The following is a 26181-nucleotide window of genomic DNA, read 5'->3' on the forward strand; positions in this document are numbered from 1 at the left end:
GTTTAGCACCTTTCTAATTTCAACAGAGTCCAAAACAATTTCACACTTTTCTCTTTGACAGGCCCCATTCTAACCCAGTCATCCTTTTTATTCCTCACATACCTATAGAAAGCTTTAGGGCTCTCCATTATTCTACCTGTGAAAGACTGCTAGTGTCCCCTCCTTGCTCTTCTTAACTCTTTCTTTAAATCCTTCCTAGCTACTCTGTAACTCTCTATTGCCTCATCTGAACCATCTTGCCTCAATGTCACATAAGCTTCCCTCTTCCGCTTAACAAAAAGATCTAAATTCTGGAATCGGCAACATCCACTCTTGACTTTACTCTATCCATGTATCAGAAATGTCCACAACATCAAAGTCCCTGGTACTTATCCATGTTGCAAGCTCACGTATCTTATTCCAGATGCTCCTGGTGTTGAAGTAGACACACTTCAAACCAGCTTCCTGTCTGCCAAAACACACCTGTGACCGTGAAATCCCGTCCCTGTCCTCCCTACTCTCATCCTCCTGTGTACTGGAACTATAACAGTTTCCCATCCCCCTGCTGAGCTAGTTAAAACCCACCCGAATAGCGCGAGCAAATTTCCCACCTAGGATATTAGTACCCCTCTGGTTTGAGTGAAGACGGTCCTGTTTGTAGAGGTCCTTTCCAAGAATGATCCCAATTATCCATAAACCTGAAACCCTCCCTCCTTCACCATCCCTGCAGCCACAGGTTCAGCTGATATCTCTCCCTATTCCTTGTCCCACTGTCACGTGGCACAGGTAACAAACCAGAGATAACAATTCTGTTTGTTCTCACTCTCAACTTCCACCCGAGCTCCCTGAAATCCTGCCTTACATCCCTATCCCTATTTATGCCTATGTCGTTGGTACCTATGTGGAGCACGACTTGGGGCTGGTCACCTCTCCCTTCAGGACCCCAAAGACACGATCCAAGACGTCATGGACCCTGGCACCTGGGAGGCAATACATCAACTGTGAATCTCTTTCGTTCCCAACAAACCTTCTATCTGCCTCTCTAAGTATTGAGTCCCCAGTAACTAACACTCTCCTCCTTTACCCCCTCCCCTTCTGTGCAACAGGGACAGATTCTGTGCCAGAGACCTGCACCCTAGTGCGTGCCCCTGGTAAGTTGCTCCCCCCTAACAGTATCCAAAACGGTTTACTGTTAGAAGGGATGACTGACTAGGGGCATGCACTGGGGTATCCAATGCATCTCCTTTAAACTTACCTTAAACCTAAGCTCCCTGATATATGACATTTCCACCTTGGGAAAAAGGCTCCAACAATCTGCCCAATCCATATCGCTCAAACTTTGTTTTAATTGGCACCTTTATGAACCACCACTCTTGATAAACGGGCAAAAATTATATACCTTAAATACTGCAAAGTTTAAGGTATTATTCTGTCCAGTTATTGTAGTTTTTAAATGTATTTACCTCAATGTACATATACTTGTTGTTCAATCAAGTAGCCACATGAAATGTCAACAGTTGATTCAATTTTGAGTCAATTTTTCCTCAAATATCGCAATCTACCACAAAGTATGAGTAGTCAATTGAAAGTGTCAGTGAGAAAGCTCTCTGCTGTTAAATTTCATTCAAGACAAAGTTGTATTATTACTTAAGTGATTTATGCTGTAAATGAAGTGTAACAGTGATGTGTATATACCCTGCATTATGTTTCTATTACTGACTGTGTGTTTTTACATTGATTATGTGGATCTCTTGATTATCTAGAAAATTTGATCAACCAGCACATTTCTGGTCCCATCGGTGCTGGTTAATAAAAAGTTTGTTGTACTTCTATCAGGATGTCACTTAGCCTCTGACATGCTCATGAAAAAAATCTAAGCTTGTCCAACCTCTTTTTGTTGCTAATACACTCCAATCCAGGCAGCATCCTGGTAAATCTCTTTTGCACCCTCTCCAAAACTTCCACATCCTTTCTATAGTGTGGCAACTGGAACTACAACACTACTCCAAATGTGATCGAACTAAAGTTGTGTACATCTACAATTTGACTTGCCAACTTCTTTATGCAATGCCCAACCATTGAAGGCACGCATTCTGTACACCTTCTTTACCACCTTATTCATTTGTGTTGCTACTTTCAGGAAATTATGATGTGCACCCTAAGTTCTGACTGTATAGTCATAGAGATGTACAGCATGGAAATAGACCCTTCGGTCCAACTAGTCCATGCCGATCAGCTATCCCAACCCAATCTAGTCCCATTTGCCAGCACTTGGCCCATATCCCTCTAAACCCTTCCTATTCATATACCCATCCAGATGCCTTTTAAATGCTGCAATTGTACCAGCCTCCACTACTTCCTCTGGCTGCTCATTCCATATATGCACCATCCTCTGTGTGAAAAAGTGTATTAGGTCCCTTTTATATCTTTCCCCTCTCACCCTCTACTTCTGGACTCCCCCACCCCAGGGGATAAACCTTGTTTATTTATCCTATCCATGCCCCTCATGATTTTATAAACGTCTATAAGGTGACCCCTCCGCTTCTGATGCTCCAGGGAAAACAACCCCAGCCTATTCAGCCTCTCCCTGTGTACATCCTTCAACCCTGGCAACATCCTTGTAAATCATTTCTGAACCCTTTCAAGTTTCACAATATCCTTCTGATAGGAAGGAGACCAGGATTGCATGTAATATTCCTATCATTACTTCCAAGGGTTGTACCATACTGTATACTGTAATAGAACATTGAGAAGTTCTTCCAATCGCTCTTTCAGAAGAACGAATAAGTTTCATGCTAAACTCAACACGAGGGTTTTCTTTTTGAAAATAGGGAGATCAGCTCGGCATCACTTTCCCATTGGCTTTTTGTCCAAAAGTTAATTGTAAATACAAAAGAACTCTACATTAGCCACTGTTCAAAAGAGCTCAGAAGGTGTCACCAATCATGTGAATTCTAAGAAACCCTGTTTTTAAAAAAATTCCAACCTCCATAGTGACCTTCCAAGCACTTTCAACAAAATCACTCCAGGAGATTTCACAAAACTTGAAATAACTCAATTTTTCCTCTGTCCATCAAAACTTAAGTCCTGAAAGAAATATTAAATATGAAGTGGTTTTTTTTGGCAATTTGATGTAAATTACTTTTGAGACATCTCAAAAAGCACTATATAGATGCAAATTTTATAAGATCCACTGCAGCAATTCACCAAGATACAGATACACTGCTGCTGTTTTGCATATATGGTGGAAACAAAACTTTCTCTCATGTCTTGTGAGTCATCTTAAATGAGTGTTCTCTGGTTTTGGCTTGGCTGATGCACTTAAGAATTCTTCAGGCTGAACTCACCCAGCAAGTGGACAGTATTCCAGTGCACTTCTGACTTGTGTTTCATAGAGGGAAGATGAGCTTTGAATAGTGAAGACATAAAATACTTAACACAGAATCCTGGGTATCTGTAATCTGATTTTGTTTTGTCATATTTATATAACTCATCCAGATAAGTTTCTGGTCAGTTGTGCCATAGGATATTAATGGTGAGGGATTCAGTGATGGTAATTCTATTGAATGTCAAGAGGAGTTGTTTAGGTTTTCTCTAATAAGAGATGAGAGATCATTGAATAAATATATAGCGCAAAATGGAGCCTTTCAGTCCATTCTGGGTCTATGAAAGAAAACTCACCTAGTCTCATTCCCTTGCCTTTTTCCTGGTTCTCCCTATCTACTTTGACTAGATCTCCTAAATATTTTGAAAAACTCAAGAAAGTTGTGTGGAGAGAGAAACAATTAATGTCGAGAGTCTGATTTAACTGTTATTCAGAAACGAAAGGAGCTGGAACATGTTAGTTTTTATACTGTAGACAGAGGGGACAAGTGAGAGTGAAGGGAACTGATGATGAGGGCACCCAGAGTATAAACTAAAGGGACTAGGTTTAAGGTGAGAGAGGAAAGATTTAAAAGGAAACTGACTGGTAACTTTTTAATGCAGAGGGTGGTGTGTGTATGGAATGATCTGTCAGGAAGTGATGGAGGCTGGTACAATTACGACATTTAAAAGGCATCTGGTTGGGTATATGAATAGGAAAGGTTTAGAGGATTATGGCCAAATGAGCTTGAGATGTCTGGTTGCTGCAGACGAGTTGCACCAAAGCGTCTGTTTCTATGCTGTTTAACTCTGTGACTCTGTCAATTAGCGTATTGATCCTTTATTTTCCTCAGCACTGAATCTTTGGGCACAGTATGTCAGTGGGTCAGGCAGTGTTTTACACAAATTCATCATAATTTCCTTTGAGTTAATACCTGGCACTTGTGTGGCATGAGTGTTACTTGCCACTTTTCAGCCCAAAATTGAATATCACACATGTCTTGCTGCATTTAAAAATCAATTAATAACAAGAAATTATTTCCTGTGAATTAATTTTGTTGATCAGCAACTTGCAAGTTAGGTGTCATATTTCCTTTGTCTGTAAACTGTATTTCAGAAGGATAGTCATTGGTTGTAAAGCAGTAAACTAAGGGATGATTAGAGGTCATGAAAGGTGCTATGCAAAGATACTATGTTTTTCTGCCATTTTTCTTTCAATCTGCTAGTAGGCATCCTACAACACTGGGTGGGGATATTCTAACCCACTCTTCTCACATATAATAGAGGATCAATGGTGAATGTTAGGTTGTTAAGTAAATTAATATATGAAAACCGACTCCAACCTGCTCCAAATCTGCCAACTTTCAAAGTGACTGCAAAGGTTCTGTGGGTAACTGAGTAATCTGTTCTCCAGCAGGCATTCTATAAACATTTTACATCAGTGGGGCTCTGCCCTTGGATTTTTAGAATCTTTACACTGCAGATAGAGGTCATTTGGCCCATTGAGTCTGTACTGACCCTCCGGAGAGCATCCCACCTAGATCTACTCCTCCACCCTGTATCACTGTAACCCTACATTAACCATAGCCAAACCACCTAACCTGCACTTCTTTGAACTTGGGAGGAACCTGGAGGAAATCCACACAGACAAGGAGAGAACCTGCAAACTCCACAATGCTCTCACCCAAAGCTGTAATTGAACCCAGGTCCCTGGCAGCAGTGCTTTTCACCGTGCCACCATGCCATCCGAAGTTTTGGGCCATTGAATTCTCTGTTTTTAGATTTTGGGAGTTGTTGAATGTATCCACTGAGGGTTGGGTTTCACTGAGTTCTGGAGATGGAGCAAATAATAAATTATGTGTAGGGAATTGTTTATGGCCCCAGAGTTGCGTTAATATTTATCCTCATCCCTGATGCATACCTTACAGCAAGAACTATTGACCCCAATTCTTATGAATAGCCTCTCTTTCTTCAAACGGCCTCCCCAAAATCTGCTGATTGCCATCACTTTTACCAATCTTTTTCTCTCTCCTTTGCCAAAGCATTCTGCACCCACCTCGGTAGGTCCAAATATTTTCTGAATGAAGGTTCCATCTGTGGTTTTTGCCTCTGGATTTCTAGCTGGCATGTGACCGGGCTTTCAACTACTAACTGTTTAGGAGGAAACAATAAAATTAATGATCAAGAAATTCTGCTGTTTAAACTCAGCAGGATCTCTGTTTTCCCTTTCTCAAACAAGCACCCCAGTTCCTATATCCTTCACTGTAAATATCAGGCCTGCGTGCCAGACATGCAATTCAAAAAGTTAAATCCTACGTGGTAACAAAGAAGATGTTATACAGAAACAATAAAATCTCAGTTTGGAATGGCAGGAGGTTTGAAAATAAAGGCTGTTGTGATTGTCAAGTATGTCTGGTTCTAGAACTTTGATAGTTTTGGTTTTGTTTTTTGAATTATACCTGAGGGAGTCAATGTAACACAACAGTCTCTTAACAACTGCTCTCATGAGTGAGAGAGAACAATTGTCAGAACAATACCTCAGCCATTCCCTGTCTGTGAGTATAAGTTTGTGTAAGTTGCATGGGAGTTCTTCAATTTTTTTAAAGTATGGTAGCCTGAGACACTTTGTTTTCTCGGGGTGAATTACAAGTGCACTATGAATTGTATGATGACTTTGTGCACTGGGTAAGGAAAATAAATTATCTTTCTATTTGTGCAAATGTCAAAGTTTAAGATTATTAGTATGATCTCTTGCAGTTTATTTGTCAAAATTGACCTTACCATTATTTCATGTATTCAGTGTAAATGTGAAATCATTTATTGTCTTTTAATGCTTCAAATTGCAGTCTGCAATATCAATTTACAATATGACGCCTAAACTATCAACAGATATTCAACAAATTTGTTAGTGTCGAATTAAAATTTAACAGGAGTTTGTATTCTTGACTGTAGACCTGACATTCACCTCACTTTTTTGCAGGTTTGCAGGTCCTAATTGAAGCAGATCAAATCACTGTGCAACTGACATTTGTCAGGCCAGTGAGATATATCATGCTGGATGCCTGATATTTTTATTCTTTGCCTGCAGGGCTGATATTCTTACGTAATTTTTGGAGCTGAGTGCTTTTCATTCAAAGCATTGACCAACCTTCTACATTCCTTTGTACTGGGCTACTGATTTCATGGCTAGACTTGAGCATTTTCGAGCAGCCCATAAGAATTCTTAAAGCCATTTTCCAGTCAACCTGTTCAAATACATTATTACATACCTCTGGAATAGATAGAAGGCTGTTAAGATGAGAGCTCTAGTCTGCCAACAGGAATTACTCCTCGGTTCTGGAGACAGGTCTTACAGACTTGAAACATTAATTCTGTTTCTCTCACTATAGGAGCTGCCAGACCTGCTGAGTTTCTCTGAATACTTTGAGTTTGTGATTGATTTGCAGAATCTGCAGTATTTTGCATTTAACCATCACTAGATGCACAATAATTAGGATCTTATAGGCTCCACTCTGCATATTATGATGTGCCATTGTTATTTATTATGGAATCATGATACTTGTTTCTGTTTCCAACCACATCTTCCATGTGGTGCTCCTACTTTATTGTGGTGAATTTTTAAAATTTGTTTTCTGGAGATGAGTGACACTTGCAAGGCCACGTTTATTACCTCAGTTACTCAAATGTTAGGTGGGAATGGATTGCAATCTTGCACAATGCCATAGATTCCAGGATACCAGTGAAAATGATATAACCGTGATGTATGTCTATGTTGGAATGCTTGATGCTTGGAGGTAATGGTTTTCTATTGCATAGCTGTTCTCCTGCTTCTTAATGACAGAGATTGCAGGGAAGGAAGTGCTGTTTAATTTATATTGTAAGGGATGCTTTCGTGCTTCCTGTAGATTGTGCATATTGAAGGCACCATGGACAGGTGGACACCAATAACAAGGTTACTGATTAAAATATGTTTAAGTGACTTACCACCCTAACCAACTGAAAAAAACATAATTTATCAAGTAAAGGTTTAATTCTGGGATCTGACTCATCCAGTATTACCATCACCTGAGATCATAATAGTGGGATGCTAGAAAATACTGTTTGCTGGATCTATTTCTAGGCTATTATATGAAGTAAACATTCAAGAAACTGAGCTACAATTCCATTGAGTCACTGGAAGGTAGCAGGTCACAGTTCTTCCCATGTGTCTGAAGGTTTACACTGTTTGTGTTTGTAATGCTTAAAAATATAACTAAAGTTTTGAAATTCAAATCCTGCTCTCCCATTTTTTAATCTATGCTACTGTTCAAAATGGATGAATTTATTTCAATTCATGAAAAATTGTGATTTTATAAATTTATCTGTAAAAAATTAATCTGAACATATAAAGTTCAGATGTATATTGATTTTACTCAAACATTACTGGTCCAGATCAAGATGTCTGAGTAATTCATTCCACAAACAATTACGAAAGGTGGGAGTTTCTCATATTTAAGCACTTTTGCGGATCATCAATAACAGTAAAACACACATAATTAGAAGAGGGATACACAATCCATGGCTAATTATGGAAGTTGGGGATGTATTAAATTGAAAGGAAAGACATATAAATAATGCTGCAAAGATTAATAGTAGTCCGTGCATTGTTCACATTTAGAAACCAGCAAATGATGACGAAAAGAATATTAAGCAAGGAGTGATTTGAGTTTGAGAGATATGACAAGGCAAATGAAACTGTTAGCTGTAGCTTCAATGATATATAAAGAATAGCTGAAGCAGGAATAACACCTTGAAGAACAAAACTGGGGAATTAATAATTAATGCGGAATTAAAGAAATGGGGAATTAAGGAAACAAAGATACAGCAGAGACTTTGAACAAGTAGTTTTCACAATGGAAGACACATCCAAAGATCAAAGGAAAGCAAGAGGAAGGAAATTAAACAGTCACTACCCATGTTAGTGATCAATCAGTCAAACATACAATGAAAATTAATGGGACGACAGGCTGATCATTTTCCAAGATGAAATGATCTCCATCCAAGGGTTTTTTTTGAAAAAAGAAGTGGCTGCAGAGATAGTCCTGATGAAGGACTTTTGCCCGAAATGTTGATTTTCCTGCTCCTTGGATGCTGCCTGACCTGCTGTGCTTTTCCAGCACCACTCTAATCTAGACTGCAGAGATAGATATGCTAGCTAATATCTTCCCAATTTCCCTAATTTCTGAAAAGGATTTTAAAACCGCAAGCATAACACTTATTACAGAAAGAGTATCAGGGTTAGTGGTGTTGCAGGTTGTGGTGAAAGAGAGTAATGGAAAATATTGCATGCTGTGGCAAGACTAGTAGAGTATGAGTTTGGGTTAAAGTTGCAGGCATAGAAAGTGTGTGTGGTATCAGAGAGAAGACAGTGGCACTTAGCTGTCAGAGTGGACAACATTGATCTTTCTATGCGTATCAACCATTTGTCCAGACTGCTTTAACCTGAATAGCAATTTTGAACCAAACTGGAATGGTCTGGTGTCATGGCTTGTACTTCAAGTCCTGAGGGACGAGAAAGTCCCACATCAGCAGCACCCTGTCTAACAGGATATCCAGGACTCTGAATGCAATATTGGGCACAGATTTCACCCTATCTGCCATGAGGAGACCAGGGCAAAAGTCAGGAACCACGCATGGTAGTTCCATACTACCTGTGCCTCTGTGGGTGCCCATGGGCTTTCAAAGATTACAGCAAGGGATGCTGGAGTTTTGGTAGATATCATCTGAGTTCTGGGAATGGTACGTGGTAAGATGCTCTGGAAATTAGACATGAGAGACACCATAGTGATGCAATCAGTCATTAATGAGGCAGTTTGTGAGTGATATGGCAAGAAACCTCACTGTACTTCATAGTGAGAAACCCTCCAAATAAAAACACTTTAAACTTTGCCAAAAAATTGAATGCTTCAGCCTTATGACTCTATTTAAATGAAGAGACACTGCAAAATGTTGCAGCCTTGGTGTCCTTTTATGCCACACTCAAATTTAACATGCTGATACATGAATAATTGGAAAGGCAAATTGAATGTTGTCCTTTCTTATGGGGAAGTATAAAAGTGTCAAGTCTTATTAGACCTATACAGGGCATTGTTAACACTTTATGTCAAGAATCGTGTACAATTCTGAACTCCTTGTTTAAGGAAGGATATACTTGGATTGGAAGCAGTTCAGTGGACTGATTCCTGGGATGATGGGGTTTCTTATAAGTCAAGGTGTTAAGTCTATATAATATGAGAGGTGAACTTAGATTGGATTCATTAGATTAGATTCACTACAGTGCGGAAACAGGCCTTTCGGCCCAACCAGTCCACACCGACCCTCCGAAGAGTAACCCACCCAGACTCATTTCCTTCTGATTAAGACATTTAACACAATGGGAAATTTAGCATGGTCAATTCACCTAACCTGCACATTTTTGGATTGTGGGAGGAAACCGGAGCACCCAGAGGAAACCCATGCAGGCACGGCAAGAATGTGCAAACTCCACACAGACAGTCACCCGAGACTGGAATCGAACCTGGGACCCTGGTGCTGTGAGGCAGCAGTGCTAAACACTAAGCCACCATAAGATTTTGAATAAGCTTAATGGAATGGATTCTAAAAGGATGTTTCTCCTGATACAAAATAGTTGTTTAGAATTCTTCTCCATAGACTGCAATGGAGGCTGGATCATTTAACGTATTAAAAGCTGGGATAGATTTTTGATTAATAAGTGTGTTTCAAGGTTATGGGGAGCAGGCAGAAAAGTACAGTTAAGCTCACAATCAGATCAGTAATGATTATTTTGAATGACTCAATGGGCTAAATAGCTACTTTTACTTCTTATGATCTTATTAAATATTTCCCAGAAATCTCATATCTCCATGCATCAGGTCTGATTATTTTTTAATAAGTTCTACAAAAATGCGAACAAAAAGACATTCATTATTTAATCTCTTCTGCTTTTCACTCTATAGCAACCCTCCCTTTTTGTTTTCCAATCTTGCTGCCATTAACTCATTCCATCCCCATCCTTCACTTGCTTAAAATGTATCATATTTCTACTTTTTCCCAGTCCTGATGAATGTTATAGACTTTGAAACATTGACCAGATTTTCACAAAGTAGTGAAGACTCCAGGGTCCTTCAAAAGTGGTAGTTGCGTCTCAGATCCAGAAGTCTTATTTTATTCCCAACAATCCTATTTTTGCTAGCATATTGGAGAACATGTGAATCCCACATATGGGAAACCCAAGGTTCAGAGGACCATTTGAACTGATGCTGATTTCTGATAGAGCAAAGAATATGGGTGCTACAGAAGCTTAGAGAGATTGTAAATGTTCTTGAAGGGTGGATATGGTCGGCAGAACTGTCAAAGCTTGATTGGCCATTTGGGAGGACTTGAAATGTTAATTCTGTATTTCTCTCCATAGATGCTGTCAGATCAGTTAAGGTTTTTCAGCACATTCCATGTATATTTTCAAATTTCCAGTATCAACACAATTTTGCTTATATTATGAGGAAATCAGTTTGTTTATTTTCCAGGAGTGAAGGATAAGATATTCTGTCATTTCTGGAAGGATGACTTTTACATGTTTGTCCAAATCCTTCCACTGAAATTATGCTTGTCTTTTATTGATTAAACATTAATCCATGTATGCACTGAAGTGGGTACTGTGAGCAAACCCCTGAACATTCTGCCAGTCTTTTATTTGTGTGCAAATCTTGTGTTGAGGCCACTCTCTTGCAGTGAACATTGCCAAACTATATGCAATCACTTGGCAGAGGGTAAGTAGGAAGAGAAAAGCTGGCCATGATTTTTATGCTGTTATTTTGCAGCCTCGAGCTAGAAATATATAAGCTCCAAACTTGATGTGTGCGAGTTTTGAGAAGATTTGAGAAGACTTGAAATGTGCATTGTCTATGAAAATAATTAACTTAGCATGCATCTTTTTACAATCCGACATGGCATCCTTAATAATGACTGATGACTTTCATCTGCTGACTCTTAATAATAACAAAACATTTTTTAAAAATTATAGCAATTTTTTTGTAGAGCAATGTCCAACTACATGGCAAAATACAATCATCTTGGTAATGTAGTAGATTTTTGTAATCATACTGTAATTGGAATCTACTCCATTGTTGAACTCCTCATAGTCCATGCAAACAACATTTATTTCGTATTGCAATTTCATTTATAGTAATTTGTGTAACTCATTATAATTTTAGCAAAGTAATTTCTATGAATGTGTGATTTGTCAATCTTGCTTTTCTTTGGCATGTTGATCAGGATTCAAGGAAATGAAATTGGCTTGTAACCTCAGCTCAGCTTATAAACAGCTTGAAGTGCACATTTGTTGTCGTGCACTAATGAGTAGCAGTTTAGCCAGTGTGTAAATACATTTTCTGAAAGACATTCCCAGATCCAAACCAGAGACGATGTTAGCCACCTACTTCTAGTACTCCTCCCATTCCAAAGATGAGGCAAGCCCTTGAAGAGGAGAGAAAACAAAGGATGACTATGCTGATCCTGTGCCAAGGAAGAAATACAGACAAGCCAGGACTAAATTATATAACAAAGATCACAGGGTGTAAGACATGTAAAATGAAGTCAGAGAAGTACTAGACAATGACTGTTACTGGAAGAAATAAGAAACATTTTGTGATTGAAGAATATAATGATCAAAAATATCAGTTATCGCACAGTGTAATTATTTTTGTCTGTGTGGGATTGACACTTTCTCTCCATATCTGTGTGGGTTTCCACCGGATGTTCCCTTTTCCTCCCACAGTCCAAAGATGTGCAGGTTAATTGGATTGGCCATCCCGAAATTGCCCTGTAGTGTCCAGGGCTATGCAGGCTAAATGCAATTGCCATGGTAAATGCAGAGTTACAGGGATAGTATGGATGACTGAGTTTGAGTGGGATGCTCTTCTGAAGGTTGTTATGGACTCAATTGACTGAGTGGCCTCTTCCTGTACTAAGGGAATTCTATGATTTTATTTCTTCATATGTGCTAAGTTACAGTCATGTTTGTTAGAGAGAAGAAGGTTGAGAGGTGACTTAACTGAGACATATAAGATAATCAAAGGATTAGATAAGGTGGACAGTGAGAGCCGTTTTTCCTCGGATGGTGACGGCTAGCATGAAGGGACGTAGCTTTAAATTGAGGGGTGATAGATATAGAACAGATGTCAGAGGTAGTTTCTTTACTTAGAGGGTAGTAGAGGCGTGGAACGCACTGCCTGCAATAGTAGTAGACTCGCCAAATTTGAGAGCATTCAAATGGTCATTGGATAGACATATGTACGAAAATGCAATAGTGTAGGTTAGTTGGGCTTCGGATTGGTTTCACAACTCAGCGCAACGTCAAGAGCCAAAGGGCCTGTGCTGAGCTGTAATGTTCTATGTTCTATATTGATGGTAGTTAAATCTGTTCCTAGAGACTTCATTTCCTGTGGTTGACTGACTACTTATTAAGTATCATCATGTTCATACCAATTATGTAAAGAAGCAATTTTCTGAGTTGCACCACTTCGCTCTCTTCTGCTCTGTCCTGAATTTTGTATTTTGCCCTCTGTGTCAGAATCATTGACAAAAAATAACTGATCAGTTTTGGTTATAAATTTATAATTTAATCCTTCAAAATATCTTCTGAGTGGATTGCCAAACCAACATTTTTTAGTAGGATATGCAGCTTTTGGCTATTTCTGTTTGAGATATGGTATCATTGGCTAACAATTATCAAATGCTTTATAGTAGTGTGTGGAAGTATATGTCACAACTGACTTTGAGCCCTTAGACAATATTTAGCTGCAATTGACATTTTTTGGAGATTAAGTTTTAAAAGCATGTTAATTGTGAGCATTAGCTAATCAATAGACAGCCCTGACTTTTTGATGTTTTCACAATATATAGTTGGCACTGGACTTATCTCAGTTATAACAAAGCATTTCAATAAGACTTTTGCTTCATTTTAAGAATTCATGAGTTGAGGGTGTTGCTGGCAAGATCAACATTTATTGCTTATCCCTAACTATTCTGGAAGAGGTAGGGTTGATGAGCTGTCTTCTTGTATTGGATTTGGAGTATTGGGAATCTCACTGTTAGGACAGAAGTTCCAGAATTTTGACTCCACAACAGGAGAGGATTGAGATATAGGTCCCAGTTAAGGAGGAGAAGGTGCAGATGTTCCCCTTGTCCTTCTAGGTGGTGGAGGTGTGAGTTTGGAAAATGCTTTTGAAGGAGCCTTGATGAATAAATGCAGCGAACTTGTGGTGGTACACATTGCTGCTGCTTTGTGTGGAGTTAAAAAGAACATTCAAGGGGATGGACGGATTTGTAGGCTGGTTTATCCTGGAAGGTGACATGCTTCTTGACTTATTGGAGCTGAACTGATCCAGGCAAATTCTATCATGCTCCTGTTTTGTGCTTTGTGGATGGTAAACAGAAAATAAGGACACAGGAGGTAAATTGCCACAGAATTAGGAGTCACGTGCCTCCTATTTTAGCCACGGTTTTTATAACGTTGGTCCAATTCAGTTTTTGGTCTATGGTAAACCCCAGGATGTTAATTTGAGGGATAGTAACACAACTGAAAGTCAAGAGACAATGGTTAAATTCTCTCTTGCTGCAAATGATCACTGTGGAGTGAAGGCTCTGCTGGATCATGAAGTTACAGATTGTAGTTGGATATAATTCTCCTGCTGCTGATTGCCCACAGCCCCTCATGGTTGTCCAATATTGGGTTGTGAGAAATGTTCAAAGTCTGTCTCATTTAGCAAATGCGCAACACTTTCTAGGGTGTCCTTAATGTGAAGACAGGACTTGATCGCCACTGTGTCATTGCCATTCCTGCAAGCAGTCACTTCTGCAATAGATGCATTTTGGAGGACAAGGTCAAATTGTCATGACCACAGATGACCACACTGCATCATGTACGGATATATCAAACTTCACATTCCAACATTAAAAAGGAACTGCTACAGCCAAAAAGCATGACTACAGATGTAAATTCAGTGGCTGTCAGGAGAGAGAGAAAGATACTAGAATGTGTTATGGACTTGGCCAAACCCACTCGAAATATTTTAAGGAGGTAGCCTAGATCCTAACGTTTTCTTATTTTAAAGGCAAATGTAACGTGCTGTGTTCCAGATATAATTTGACTTGTCAAACTGCTCGACATTAAGCAAAATACAAACACTATGGTTAAAAGACAACAAAAGAAAGAAGAAGTAAGATTAATTTAACTATTGGAAAACTTAACAGAATAATACATACAGTAACTATTACTAATTAACTGTTCCAATATAGTAGCATCTGTTAGAAACATACCCCTTGGCAAAATTCAGAAAATAGATTTGTCTCACAGGTGACTCCTCGGAGAAAAACATCGAGAAAGTTCACAGAGAGTAGCAGACAGAAGACATTTACTGCAGCTTCCAACCTTGTTGAGACTCCAGTAGCAACTGATGAACGTAAAAGCTAAAAACTAGAAATGCTGGTCTGTGACAGCTGGCCACACCCATCTAGGCTGCTTCTATTATTCCAATTTTTATTTAAAATATCCAAGGCGCCTCAAGCTCTTTACATTACCACAGACTGCTGTTCACCTCTTGTTCAAACTCTATCTTAAAAGAAACCAGGATGAGGTACACTTCTTAAAGTGTCACAGATGTCACACACGAAGTGGCAATGAAGTGTGGAAGGGATGGAGTTAAAAGAGAAAAATGCACTACAAACTGAAATGTTATCTCCTGTGAGTTGTCTCTGACTGTGATAGAAGAAAAGACAGCTGTTGAGGCGAAAGATATAATTTTCGTCTTCCTTTTCAAGAATACAGAAGAACAGGAGTTAAATTTAAGGCCTTTTCCCCAGAACCCAAAGCTAGGGGGCATGAGTTTAAGGTGACAGGGGAAAGATTTAAAAGGGACCTGAAGATCAACTTTTTCACACAGGGTGGTGCATAGATGGAACGAGCTGCCAGAGGAAGTGGTGGAGGTGGGTACAATTACAACATTTAAAAGACATTTTGTCAGGTACATGAATAAGAAAGATTTAGAGGGATTTGTGTCAAAATGCAGGAAACTAGGACTAGCTTAGTTCAGGAAACCTGGTTGGCATGGATGAGTTGGGCTGAAGGGCTTGTTTCTGTGCTGTATACCTCCATGACTCAATCTTGGTCTGTTAATGCTAGTAGGGGAAGGTGGATTATATCGGTGCTTGTATATGCCAATGGTCTGCGGTTATCTATGTCCCTGAACCTAGGTTTAAGTGCTAATGTGCTTCAAAGGTCACAGTTGACAAACCACCCACTAATCACCTTTGCATTGGAAGTAGAAGAGTCCCTTACTTTGAGTACCGAAAGCCAGCTTGCTAGCAAGCCAGTCAAAAGGAAATCAGCGAAGTAAAATCTCCTCCCCATGAGTATGGCCAATCACAGTTGAAAGTAGTCAGGACAAAAAAAATTCACTCAAAGCCAAGAATCACAAAATTGCCTACTTAACTATCAAGAATCTGTTATCTAATGACCAGTATATCTTCCAACATTTGCCCTTTTTTTGGACTTGTTTTTAATTTGTGTATTGTATTATTATCTTCTTACATTTAGTAATTAAGCACACAGTTTTGTTAACTCAAAGCCTGCTTAAATTGTAATAACTTGTGAAACCTTGCACAGCGTTTGGACAGAACTGTATTCATTACTATACATGTTGCTTTTTTTTTAAAGATGACCTTCAGGTGTGGGTTGCCCTTGCATCCCTTTTTTTGTCTTGGAAAAATATACACTATGCCACTGAGCAACACTTTTCCAAGTGCCCTGTTCTAACAGTTAAGAAAGGGGACAGTGGATAGGGAGAGCAAACTTCACAGGCAAATTTTACTGGCATTGTAAAACTGGAAAAAACTTTATTCCAACCATAATGATCTCATGAAATGTGTGGTGAAAGCAATTTCAGGGCACTTAAACTGTGGATAAAGAGGTAAAGTTAGAAGAAAAAGGTACTATTATCAACTTCAGTAATACAATGCATCAGGATCCCGAATTAGAACATCTTGAGATAAAATAAAGAATTTTGATTTCCAAGATTAAAAATTACCTTCTGTTGTATATTAACCTGCACCCATGGTAGGGTTTATAAATCAGTTCATTTTAAGTGTTTTCAAAAGGATGCATCTGGAAAATATTGACAGTATTTTGTTACATACTTAAAGTAACAAGATTAGAAGCTAAGAATTTTTCAATGTATGTTGCTTTAAATGGGAGTAGACAACTTTTTAAAAATTCATTCATGGGATAATAATGTCACTGGCTAGACCAGCATGTACTACCCATCCCTAATTGCCCAGGGGCTAGTTAAGCATCAACCACATTGCTGTGGGTCTGGAGTCACATGTAGGCCAGAAGAGGTAAAGATGGCAGTTTCCTTCCCTAAAGGACATCAGAGAACCAGATGGTTTTTTTCCAACAATCAACAATGGATTCATGGTCATCATTAGACTCTTAATTCCAGATTTTTGTTGAATTCAAATTCCACTATCTACTGTGGCAGGATTCGAACCTGGATCCCCAGAACACGACCTTGGTCTCTGGATTAACAGTCCAGAGATAATACCACTAGGCCATTACCTTCCCACATATTAAGCTAATATAAATATTATATAAATGTAATATATGGAATAAAGTACATCAATGATAACATTTAAAATCAAAATAATATTATTTAGTGAGACCAAGACTCTAGAGTAACTTAAATTGAAAACTGGGAATTTAGCATAAACAGATGAGAAACCAACTGAAGGGTAGAATATAGCTACCACTCAGGATTTGTGCTGAGTTCAGAAATATAGTTAAATGCTGCAGATTCTGTAATAGGACCATTACTGATGCTAATTTACACTAAATATCTAGATTCAGAAACCAAGTGCACAGTACTCACATTTGGAGCAGGACTGTCAATTATTGTAATTATCCTGTGATTATTACATTTTTATTTTTGAAAATTAATGTTTTATATGTTTCCAATAATTAACTGGTATCAATTGATGTCCTAACATATTCATGGATATATAATTAGATAGCAGTGAAATGGCAGCGAGCTTGTACTTAAAATAGACTTTTGCCTGACCTCATGATAGAGAATAGTTTTCAACTGATTGCACTGAAACCATGCCAGCCTCGCAAGGGAAGTGAGCACTGCTGATGCAGGTCAGAGATAAGGATGGCATCTCAACGTGGAGTACTACACAAAATATAAGAAAAAGGAACAGAGTAGGAGATTGGTCCTCCAAAAACATCTTCCAAATCCATGACCACTGCCCAGAAGGACAAGGAAAGCAGATTCATTGTAACACTACTGTCTGCATGTTCTACATGTTATTAAATGAAGGGTTTTCCAAGACATTTGCTATTCTGATTTAGAAATATGTCACCATTTCTTCAGTGTCACTGATTCAAAATCCTGGAATTCCCTCTCTAATGCACTGTGGGCCTACCTACAGCACATGCAGTGGTTCAAGACAGCAGCTCAGCACTACCTTCTCAAAGGCAACTAAGGAAGGGCAATGAATGTTGGCCCAACCAGCAATGCCCATGTCCCACAAGTGAATGTATGTGTATTAAAAAAGTGCTATTTAGCTTTGCAATTTATATGAAAGTGAAGAGGTCCTTGTAACATCAATTACTGTGCACCATAGATCGAAGCAATGGGCTTGGTGCTTGCTTTGAGAGTTCTGAGATACAACTACTGTCAACAGTATTTTATCCTTTTATTATTGTTATTTTCAGCTCTAATTGTTTATGACAATAAAATCAGACCCTTTCAACAGTCCCATAAATTAAATGTGATTAAAACAAAGATAAACTGAAATTTTAAAAACTAATTGAGAATTTGACCATGATTATTTTATATTAATGAAATTATTAATCCTGACGTTCATAAGCAATGCAACTGTCACAATGTGTTAATATTGATGCAAGCCTTGAGATGCTGGTGTAATGCAAGTTTCGTTTCCTTACTGACTTTCTAGTATTGGTAACACTGAGAAAGAACCAAGCTTTTTCCCACAGATAGTGAAGGTATTTATTATTAGTCATACAACCCATATTGAGCTACTCACATTTCTAAGCAGGTAGTAATGAATCAGAATTCCACATCTAAGCTTTTCCTCTTCAAGTTCCATTCATTGTTAATGTCAAGCTCTGCTTACTGCACCTGTAATTTCAATTTTTGAATTTGTGAGCCACCTTTGTTCTATACACTTCAGGATCATCTGAGTCAATCGTCAGTTACATTCTTTATAATACAACTGTGTGGTAATGTGAGCTTTTCCATCTTCCTCCAACCCTTTGCAGATATAATCTGCCACTCTATCTTCCATGGCCACTTCCAATAAATTGTTTTCATTTGGTTATAATTCTTTATGTCTACATTAAAAAGTTGATTTTATCACTACCTTGCCAGTGTTATACCTCTCTAAAATATCTGAAGGCTTCATCTTTGGCTCCCATATTTTTTCCAATAGACATACTGACTCTTAGTAATACTAATTGTGCATCTGTACATGTATTCAGTTTCTGAATGTAGGTTGATTGCACCTTATTCTGCACTTTCTTCACATAGCAAAAGAATACAGTTTCTTTACTATGAACTCTTATTATTATCTCAACTCTATTTTCCATTTTAATAGCTCCCCAGACAGAATCAGATGATGTATATCCCACATAATCAGATTTGATCTTCATCTGAGTAGAAAACATTATATCCTGTCTATCACTAAGATTGATTTCCTGTCCAGAAATCTTCTCCTAGTTCATCATTATTACTAAAATCATTATCCACTGTTTTATTCCACAGTGCTTGCCTTCTTCAAAGTTTGTCATCCTATATAAACTATAATTCATAATTTTGTAACCTATACCAAATTCTTGTCACCAATTAGTTGTTTTCAATCTCAGCAAGTCTGGCAGCATCTGTGGAGAGAAATCAGTATTTCTCAACCTTTCAACATTTATAACCTCAGTGAAGTTATGTGTCCTTTGACTGTAGCCTTCCCTGCATTTCAGTGACTTTTAGCTACCTCACCAACTGTCCATCCTCTAAATCTCTTTGGCATGCTACTTCCATTTTTGTCTTTGAAATGTTTCGAATTGTCAACTGTGCCTTCACCTTTTCAAATTTTCTTCTCTGTAAAATCTCAGATGTTTAATCTCAGTAAACATGTATAGAATTACCGGTTGTTTCTGAAATAGTGGGGAGAAGAAAAATTTGGGTAAGAAACTTTATATAGCAATTTACTTTTAAAAGAAGTGTAACTAAAAAGGTGTAGAGTAAAGTTTTAAGGTGGCCACTGATTTACATCTCACTAATAATAAAACTCCTGTCTTGCAGCTGCCACTGGAGATATGCCAACTTACCAAATCCGAACCCCAACTACCACTTTACCTCAAGGAGTGGTAATGGCAACCTCACCAGGGACATTGCATAGTCCACAACAGTTGGCAGAAGAAGCTACACGTAAACGGGAGCTCAGGCTAATGAAAAACAGGTAAGATATCAGAAAATAGGTAATCCGCTGTATTGCACACTTAAAAAAAGAATCTGTAATGAAAAGAATGTACTGCAATGAAGAAATGGGTATCTTATTCACAAAAATAATTAAACAGTTTTGCTGATTCTTGATTTTGGAGCTTTGTTATTGGTATAAATGTGCACTGTTTTAGGTTTGTTCAGAGCCAACCACTATCTTAGATTTCATTTCCTATATTTTTTTTCAGTGATGATTTCTGTAAATCACACCTGTTCAGACCTGAACACTAGAATTTGGAGATTTCCAAAATCATTGGAATGGATCAAAAACAGAAATTATAATTATAATTTAATTATAACTATAATTTCTGTTTTTGTTTCAGAATTACAGCATCCACAGTTCTTTCTTGGTTTTTAGTTTATTTTCATTGGAATGGACTCCGATCAGCATTGTATTGCTAAAGCAACTCCCAGTTGTTGGTTAGGTCCAAGGTGAAGTGATTTAGAAATAGCGGTTGCCGTGAGAGAGGAAGGCTTTTAAATCCAGTTTAGTCATTCCTGCTTCAGCCCCTCCGTTAGGAAAAGAGACAGTCATACCTGAGGGACTGTTTTGAGGGACAAGCAATTTCTTTCAATCTGTGTATGATGCTTGTATTGCTGAAGAGAAAACTTTGCAGACAGTGAAACATCCGTTTTACCATGAATTGGTGCAGATTGTGTACAAGAAATAGCCAGTAACTTACAAACATACAAAATGAGAGCAGGAGTAAGCCATTTGGCATTTGAGACAATATGGTCTTGGCTGATCATTTAAGTCAGTACCCTGTTCTGGCTTCTCCCATTACGCTTTGAACACTATGAGCTATATATATTTCCTTCTTGAAAATAGTCAATGTTTTTCCCTTTCTAGGCAGAGAATTTGCAGGCTCACCACACTCGGGGTGAAGAAATTTATCCTCATCTCAGTCCTAAATAGCCTACCCCTTATCCTTAAGTTATGATCCTTTGTTCTGGACTTTCCAGTCATTGGAAACATGTATCCTGTCTAGTCCTTTTAGAATTTTATGGGTTTCTGTGAGATCCAACAACCCCCACTCCCCGCCACACCCCCCACCCCAACCCCAACCCCACTTATTCTTCAAACCTCCAATGAATATACTATTAATCAATGCCACTTTTCTCTGTAACTCAATCTGGTAAACCTTCCATAGGTAGAACATCCTTCCTCTTAAGGTGACCAAAATTGCACACCGTGCTTCAGGTATGGTCTCAACAAGGCACTGTACAATTGCCGAAAGACAACCCCATTCCTGAACTCAAATTTTTTTACGATGAATACCAGCATAACATTTGCCTACTTCTTCACCTGTTGGACCTACATGCTTATTTGCTATTGGGTATCAAGTTCCCAATAGAGCGTAAAGCCAGTGCATATTGTTATTAGCCATTCATTGATACTATTGTCGTATCCCATTGTTTCAGTTTGCACTGGTTAATTCAGGTTAAATTTTCAATGCTTTCTGTATAAAATCTTACCTGGCTGACTTTCCAGTTCCTGCTGACTCTCCTTGGCATTTTGTTCCAACAACAGCTTGGGTTGAATAGCACCTTTAATGTAAGAAAATGTTCCAGTGCAATTTACAGGCCTGTCATTGAACCAAATGCGATGCTGAGCCACATAAGGAGGTGTTTGGTGACATGATCAAAACCTAGGTCAAAGAGAATGATTTTAAGGAAAATCTTGAATGGAGAAAGGGAGATGGGGAGGCAGTGAGATATAGGGATAGAATTCCAGACCTTGGGATCTAGACAACTAAAGGCATGGAGATGCAAGCATTGAAACAATGAAGGAATTTCAACATGAGGGGAATCTTAAAATCAAGATATTTCTTAGCCTCCAGTCAATGCAGATTAGTGTGTGGAAGTTGGTGCAAGTTAGGGCATGGACAAGTGAGTTTTGAATGACTTAAAATTTTTTGAAGGCTATTCAAAACTGCATTAGAATAGTCAACCTGGAGATAATGAAGTCACGGGTGTTTATTTCAGCAGCAAAGGTTGAGTCTGGTGATGTAATGAAAAAGGAATTAGGGAGTCTTCGAGATGCTGTGGGTGTGTGATAAGATGTTAACCTGAATGTCAAGTATAACACTACGGTTGCAAATGTCTGGAGAGAGGGGATTTAATTGCAAGGAAACAAAGTTTATGACAGGGCCAAAGGCAATAACGTCTGTCTTTGAGTAGTTAGTTGGACAAAGTTTCTTGCCCACCTGAAGTCAGATAGGCCACCTCACAATTTACTGATGCTGGAATGGACAACGGAAGTGGAGATGAAGTAGTGTTGGGTATCATCAGTGAATTTATGAAAATCTGCATTGAATTCCCTGTGCATCAACCATAACATCCTGGAACTGAATCTTTTTATGGACTCAGGAAAACCTGAACTGTGTGGTTTTGTGTCTTGCAAACTGCAAACCCAGCCCACATGCGACTTTTTCCTATTTGTATTTTCAAGTTTGCAGTGCAGTTTCCATGTTGCACTGGAATATATGAGGAATGCAGGTATGAGACAGGCCAATTCAAAGGCTTACCTTAGTTCTCCAACATAGCATCCTAGTTCCCAACAGCATACAAATGTCCCCTAAACCTCAGCTTTTACTCCCTGCATCCAATGTCCATGCCAGCCCAAGTGTTCTCAATGCCCTCAGATCACTTGTTGCTACCTTTTTGCACCTAGGTGTCTTCTAATTCCCTTTAGATTACCATGAGCTAATTCTATGACCCCATCTATCCTCCAAGCCCCTTCAGATCACTTATGCCACCTCTCTGTCCCTATCTAACCTCCATGTCTACTTATTGTAGTTTGCCTGCAACATCAATGGAAAAATGAACATTTTGCCATCTAATAAGTGTCTATCTCATTGAGTCTGAGAAAAGATGTATTCTGCAATGTGAAAAATCCTTGTAATATTTATATTAGCTTGCCTCAGCAAACCAGTAACCACATCAAACCACTCTGTTATTACAACTTTTTGAAACTGTCATTCATTTCTGAAATTAATGTAACACTGTTTGTGCCAAGATGCATTAGCATGTGAAACACGGTCAGTATTCTGAATGGCCACAACTATGCAAAAGATAGACTGCTATCTGAGAAGAACAGAACAACTGATACTAATTTTTAATTTCAAAGCAGAGTGCCTGTCAATCAATGTAGAGGAGTAGACAGCTAGCCTTTATTCATCTATCAATACTATGTATTTTTATCAGCCAGAACTACTTGAATTATAGTGGACAATACAAACAGGCAAAATATTTTGTAACAATATTATTCCAGTACGTTGCTTTCTGCAATGAAAAATCACTGTAATGCATGTAAACAAATGCATTAGGACTGGTCACTGTAAGGGTGAATTTATTTTTAAAGGACTTATCCCTATAACAAATGGATGTATTGAAAGTGCATCTACATTACAACACAGGAGCTTCGGTAACTATCTGTGATTCTGTCTCAGTAAATTCTTCCTTCTGAGAGCCAATATGGGCATGACAGGCCACATAGCCATCTTGAAAACACCTTACGGTTAACTTTCAGAATGTTCCAGACTTCTCAGAAGGTTTTCCATTTTCTTTACAAACTCTGACTTTGCATGCTGTTAATAGGCTTCCAAACCCTGAACAAGCAGATGAAATTGGTGTGCAGAAGGAAATCCAATTTTCAGCCCCCATTTAAATTTGGAACCCGACTTCAGCAGGGGTGGCTGTGTTTTGCACACTATGATGTGTGACCATACATGCTTTAAAATGTGCCTCTGAACACAGGTGAAATTTCTGCTCATTCCCTTCATTTTCATTTCTACCTTGCTACCTCAAACTTTTGCCTGAAATTTACATAAAAGTAAAAAGTGGGATGCTCAAACTCTGTACTCTTGCATTGCTAGTCTTCTGCATTTTGCCTGCTCTGCTCCCTCTCATCTCAGCACACATCTACAATTGCAGGAAGAGCCAATGGCCAGCTGGCTGTCAAGAGGCTTTATCTTGGTACAACTTAGCTTATTTTAAATCTTCTTCAAAGGCCTGTGTCTTCAATGGTGGCAATAGTCATTTGCCCTCAAGAAAATTGCTATTTCTACTTAAGACCCTAAAGCTTTGTGAAACATTACATCAGCATTACTGCCAGTAATAGTGCAATAACAGTTTTATCCATGCCCATTGATGCAGGGAAGTGTTGAAATAATCCAAAGTCATATCATTGAAAAAAAATTGATTTTTAAAATTTTGACATTTAAACTGCAACTCCATTTGATCTAGATTCTTTGTTTCACAATATTACTGTCATAGTCCAAGAAACCAGGCCAAAACAGGTTTCTTTAATTTCTCCATTGTGCACTTGCTATTTATGACATGATGCTGGTCTACACTTTTCAATGCCTCTTAAAAAGAAATGTGTATCCTTTTTTTGACACTTCCAATAACACCATTGGAAATACTTGGTAACTTAGCAGGCTTGGGGACCTACTTTAAAGTCTAACATTCTAATTCACTAATCGAAGTGTTGTATCTTAAATAAATTGTGAATGACTTAAATATTTTTATAAAAGTTCTCAAATTGTGTCAATCCTTTGGTCACCATTTGAACCAGCCTTCTAATGTGACAATTTAGAAATGTGGCTCCTCACTCTGTATTCTAATCTGGTTTATCGTAATGGTGATCCTTATTGAAAGTTATGACTGCATTTTGAAAATACTAACATTTTTAAAAAGGACATTGCTGGGTGGTATATTCTGTGTATGTGTCATATTATAACTACATAGGGAAGTGCATATGGGTTTATTTTCCTTTTAGGCATCAATAAATTGAAGGTTGTCTTTGTGTACTATTTCAATGTTATGATGAAAATTCAAATGTGCTTAATTTCATGAAATAAAGATATTTTGCATCTTTGCTTTCTTTTGATAATTTGTTGTTATTATAAGCATATTTTGCAACAACCACCAGTATTATTTGCATGCAGTGTCTTCTCGAAAAATAATTTACGCAAGTTGAGTTACATCAATGGGAGTTTTACGTGCAGAGATTGGTAGTCTCTGATTGTAATGTAGCAAGGTCTGATTGACCTAGTAATGCCATACACCAACTATGTGCAATCTAACTAGCTGTGGGTTAATAGCATGCCCTCTTCCTGGTATGTCCCTGGTTTTGCTTTATCCTCATGCATTAGTAGATTATCCTACGGCCTGCCAATGGTTATTCCTCTTGCGATCCTCCTGCATGATTTTTTTGTTGTGGTAATATTAGGGTTTCTATTTTGACAGAGATATTTTGAAGTCCTTAAGTCATAGCTTTTGACTCAGTTTACAACAAACAAATCTTGAGCTTCTCTTCAAAGGAAATTCTGTGCAGCTGCATTCAGTCCTGACTTTAACGTTGCTGTTTGAACACTCTTCACTGATGCTCCATCATGCAAGCCTATTACAAAGGGAAGCTGAGAAAGTCAGGCTTGCCATTGCAGCATGTAAGCAAGAATTGACAATTTAAAAAAAAAAGCAGTGCTTGAATGAAAATTTATTGAAAGTTCCAATTTTTATACATTGTTGAAAGATTTGCAACAAATAACTATCACCAGTCTGAAATACTACAGAAGTATTTCCACATGTATTAAGTTAAGGAATGTGGCATTCAAAAAAGCATTTAAAGGTAGTATTATGTTTTCAGCAGCAAGGAAAAATTACAGTTCACAAATTAAAGAATTCTTTTTTTAAATTTCAATATTTTCCATAAAATTATATGTTGTTGGCTGTCAACTTACTAACTGTACTAGGAGGTCTGCCATAATGCTGTGTTTTGTTGATAAAATGACAGTCTTAAGCTTTAACTCTGTATGTTGCATATATGTATTATGGATGTTGAAAGTGATATCATGCAGCCCAAGATAAAACATAACATGCTTATCTTGTTAAGAATTACATTATAATTTAATTTAGTCATTGAATTTATTGTTTTGTAATTGTTCTGGTAGTTTACAAACATTTTGTAAACATTTGGACTTAGGCTTCAGTAGCTAATTGGGCTCTATAATTTCCTCTTGCTAATTTTGGAGAAATTGTTTACATGAGCATTTTACATCTCTGTCAAGATTTTAGAAAAATGCATAAGTAGCTTCAAATAATGGTTTTTTAAACTCTGACCAAGGTATAAGACATTTTTGTTGCATGGACTACCTAAGAGGGTTGGGGACAGTGATTTTTATTTGGTGAAATTGGCAAACCAAAGAAAATCCAAATATGCTTA

General features: G+C 38.1%; 1 protein-coding gene across 4 annotated transcripts in view; it reads left to right on the plus strand.

Annotated features, from left to right (window-relative positions):
• The window catches only part of LOC122550087 (cAMP-responsive element modulator-like), a 161623-nt gene that overhangs the window by 133105 nt on the left and 2337 nt on the right, over nucleotides 1-26181 (plus strand). For all 4 annotated transcript variants that reach the window (XM_087987531.1, XM_087987529.1, XM_087987530.1 and 1 more), the window contains one exon: nucleotides 19755-19911. In XM_087987531.1, the coding sequence (XP_087843657.1) occupies nucleotides 19755-19911 (157 nt within the window). The remainder of the gene's footprint in view (nucleotides 1-19754; nucleotides 19912-26181) is intronic.

This window comes from Chiloscyllium plagiosum, unplaced genomic scaffold, assembly GCF_037043375.1.
Source record: "Chiloscyllium plagiosum isolate Xiang-an unplaced genomic scaffold, Cpla_swu_hap1 HiC_scaffold_5, whole genome shotgun sequence".
NCBI classification, from domain to species: domain Eukaryota; kingdom Metazoa; phylum Chordata; class Chondrichthyes; order Orectolobiformes; family Hemiscylliidae; genus Chiloscyllium; species Chiloscyllium plagiosum.